This window comes from Populus euphratica, unplaced genomic scaffold (assembly GCF_000495115.2).
Source record: "Populus euphratica unplaced genomic scaffold, PopEup_1.0 scaffold39.1, whole genome shotgun sequence".
Lineage (NCBI taxonomy): Eukaryota > Viridiplantae > Streptophyta > Magnoliopsida > Malpighiales > Salicaceae > Populus > Populus euphratica.
In genome coordinates this window covers 72,271-76,336 of record NW_011499897.1, presented here as the reverse complement: position 1 = coordinate 76,336, position 4,066 = coordinate 72,271, and the positions used below count along the sequence as shown (strand labels likewise).

At 35.2% G+C, this 4,066-nt stretch overlaps 1 protein-coding gene across 1 annotated transcript; it reads right to left on the bottom strand.

Annotated features, from left to right (window-relative positions):
• Window positions 1–3,456, bottom strand: LOC105132155 (replication factor C subunit 2). Its single transcript, XM_011035485.1, has 7 exons — window positions 3,131–3,456; window positions 2,310–2,416; window positions 2,111–2,212; window positions 1,714–1,909; window positions 847–975; window positions 568–762; window positions 1–483 (listed from the first exon to the last, which is right to left on the bottom strand). Exons 1-7 carry the CDS (start codon window positions 3,281–3,283, stop codon window positions 373–375), a joined length of 993 nt encoding a protein of 330 aa, XP_011033787.1. The 5' UTR covers window positions 3,284–3,456; the 3' UTR covers window positions 1–372.
• Window positions 3,457–4,066: the final 610 nt, after the last annotated feature.

The following is a 4,066-nucleotide window of genomic DNA, read 5'->3' as shown; positions in this document are numbered from 1 at the left end:
TGTCATGACAAACAGCAGATGATCATTTGATTGATTAATTATGCTATTAAGTCCACTCTAAATACGACTCAGTAATTGCAGGGTTTCGGAAACAATAATTGATTAAAAAATCAACAAGAAACAAGCTTGATAAGCCATCGAGGAAAAACAACAAAAATTGACATGCAGCAATTATAGCTTCTAACGTCAATCCTGCCAATACTATTTTTATCAACTCGGCGACGAACGGTTTAGGATACTGTATGTGATGAGATTAGCTCCCACCATTAATTACAGTTTCTCATTACAAAACATGTTTCTGAAACATTTAAACAAGGATGATCTCCGCATCAACTTAGCCCATCATATTACCAGAATAGAGCTACTTTTTACTTATGCTGCTTTGGCTGTGTCACGAACTAAGGCAAGCTTGGCCAACAGGCCACAGAGCTGAAGATACGAACCAACACCATCGCAGATTCTCATATGGGCAAACCCAGTTTCCTGAAAGCTCATAATGTCATAGAAAAGTGTGATAAATAGATTAGATAGATGGAAGGAAATGCTAGGCAAGCAATAATGTTTTACCTTCATGAACTCCAATTTCAGATATTCAGCCATATCATAATTCTTTATGATTCGGAAAAGGGTTGTAATTATGTCAGTGGGGGAATAGCCCATATCATAGAGATGCTTCAGACCAGAACAAGCATCATCAAATTTTCCCTCAAGCACCTGGCGCACCATATTCTTCACATGCAATGGATGAGGCTGATCACAGACCTGAAAAACAACTGACAACCTAAGATTCTCTAAATGCGTAGCGACAATAAATACCAAGGTTATGCACAAATTTTGGGTTGTAACCTTGAAAACATTTTCCTGGTTGACAAAATGGAATCCACTATGTGTAGCCTGCAAGTTGTTCAAGGCCTGCCTCATATCTCCATCAGCAGTAAATATAATAGCTTCAAGACCTTCAGGAACGTAAGGGACCTTCATCGAGACAAATAAAGGTCAATGATGGTTGCATCAGGTTTATAAACACGCTCTACTATCAAAGGTTCATTGAGATTTTAATCTTGGGGAGCCATGCCAAAGAGTCCCCATCAAGTTTAACTGTACTTGTAAACTTTCATGAGAAAATTCAGGCGTCATCCATTCATGTAATCTCCCAATCAGGATGTATTTGAATCTGAACCTAGTTTCACAAAAAAGTCATTAAATATGATTAGACTGTGTTGCTTCATACCCAGTTCATCTATCATGTTTTCAGGGATAAAATATCCTGCATATTTAAATGGCGATTGACCCATTAAAATTTGCATGGAGGTAAATGTCAGTTTTCCGCCTCATTCTCACTTGTTTCAACTTTCACAGCTTAGAACTACCTTCAAAAGTCAAGGCATGCTCATTCTGTGGAGTACTAGCTCATTTACATGTTCCCTCACCAGAAAGGTAGTTTAATTGATAAAGAAGTTTGTTGATAGCAGCACAGGCTCCATCACTTCACGTTTAAGGCACTGATGCAGTGAACAACTGGGAGGAGTTTTAGAACAGGCATGATAAAGCAAACAAAAAACTGGCAGATGATGAAAATTGAAATTACCAATCTTAACAGTCAAGTTAAATTCAGAAACAAGAAAAGCACATAGATGAGATTAATGGCTGCTAGTATTAAGCTTTAAATGGTACTGATGTGTTCAGTATCATGCAAAATTAAAAATCCTTCACCTGCTCTGCTCCAACTACAACCATGAGACGACCAAGTATCTCTTGATCAGATAATCTTGAAAATCGAACAATGGCACATCTACTTTGAATAGGCTCAATAATTTTAGAAGATGTGTTGCATGCAAGAGCAAACCGAGTGGAATTTGAATATATTTCCATGGTTCGTCTCAGGGCTTGTTGTGCTCCAGATGTCATGCTGGAAAGGGGTTGATGAAAAGTGAATAAATACCATTAAAAAATTGTATAAAAATAAATTTGTTAACTAGAACTGCTTGTTGCTGGGTGGAACAAAATGAATCTGGAATAGAAAAGTAAAATTATAAAGCACGTGAATGAGATAAAAAAACAATAATATAGAGTTTGGCCATCAACCAAATGAGAGATAATCATTGGATACCTATCTGCTTCATCAAGAATTACAATTTTGTGTTGTCCAGGAGGCAGTGTCACTTTCTTTTGTGCAAACATCTTAATTTTGTTCCTCACAACATCTATACCCCTGGAAAGCAATAAGGAGGTGATAATGAGACAAGAAGGCAAGCAAGGAAAAGTACTGGAAAGTCTTTAGCACCCTGAAGCATGTCATCTTTGCTAACCTGTCATCTGATGCGTTCAGCTCCAAGACAGCCTCCTTTGAATTTGGTCCCAGAAGCTCATGTGCAAGAGCCAAGATACTTGTAGTTTTGCCAGTTCCAGGAGGACCCTGAAAATATGAAGGGATATATGTATCTACCAAGCAACAATGAAAAGCACATAGCTACAAATCTTCATGTAAAACTTCACTGTGGTATTCAAGCCACCCTTTTAATTTTCAACGATTTTTCAATTTAAACCTTTTTAAAGTAAATTAGAAGATGAAAGTTTACCCAGTTAGAAATCTAAAGTGGGTTGTGAGCTGTAACCAAGCGTCAACCGCAGTGTTTGCAATTTTAATTTTTTTCCTGAATATTCGTAATGGTTCAAATATGGATTTAAAACTCCATTCCATCCCTGAAATTTTCATTTTTCCAAGCATCTATCCACTGAATAATTTGAAGCTTAATAGGAGATGCTTTTGGACCAAAATCTCATTCCCTGGTGATCTCAATTCTAGAATCGACTTCATCCCACGAATAGCAAAACCACTCGTTAGAACACCCGAAACCCGGAATATGCAAAATTCATCGGTATGGATATATTTCACAAAATCCATTGCAATGCACATTATAGCTTAAATATTTCCTTTATCACCAAAATTTTCACTCAAACCCAGTAAACAATTCATCCAAATTAGTATAAATATCACATTATCATGTTGATAATCACTACCCCGCGACCACATAAAAAATACATTCGATCTAGAACTGTTGCAACAGTAGAGAATAAATAAAAGATGGAAGGGAAGCAGAAGCAAAATAAAGATTGGAACGTAACATACGGCTAAAATGAGATTAGGCATGTTTCCATCGCGAGCAATGACTTGGAGGCGAGAGACGGCGTCTTGGTTGCCCACGATGTCAGCGACTTTGCTGGGCCTGTATTTCTCTACCCATGGAATGTCGTAGTTACTGCTGTTGCTCGATGATGCCATCGGTTAGAGAGTTGATTGATTTGATTTGATTTTTTCTTCTTCTTTTTTGGTTACAAGAAAGAAACCCTTTGCTCTCTCTCGCTGCTTGTACTATCCCTAAATAGAACCTCTTTCAGTCTTTCGACTTGGAGGGAAATTGCCAGAGCGAGGCGGAGGGAGAGGATTTTTTTGACCTTTTTCTTTTAATATATTTTTGGGTAAGCAGAACGAGTCCAATTTTCAAAATAAATAAATAAATAATGAGGAAGGAAAAATTTCAGAGACTCAAATTATTAATCACGGTGTAATTACCATTTTGTGCTTACAAAAAATAAAATGCATGGGTGTTGTGGGTAATTTTATTTTTTACATGTACTATTCATAATTAAAAAATTAATCCGGATATATGTATTTTTTATAATTTTTTTAACATTAAAAAAACTTAATTATCTTTCAATCAAAATTTTTAAAATTAGTATACAATAAAATTTATATCTTTTTATTTTTTAAAACAAACTAAAATAATAATTTTACTCTTGAAATGAAAAATATTAAAACACGTGATTAGGGATCTTTTGATTTTTTCACAATGAATTTTTTAATTTTTTTACATAAATTAAATATTTTTTTAATGGAAAAGACTAATAGTGCACAATAAACATGTATTGATGCACTTTAAATGATGTCTCGTGACAGCTAAAATTTCTTTTTATCGTATTACTAGAAACATCAACGCATCTTATTTTAATAATGCTACCCATATTAGCAATGATAAAGTGATTTATTATTGGTGAAGTTTTTTTA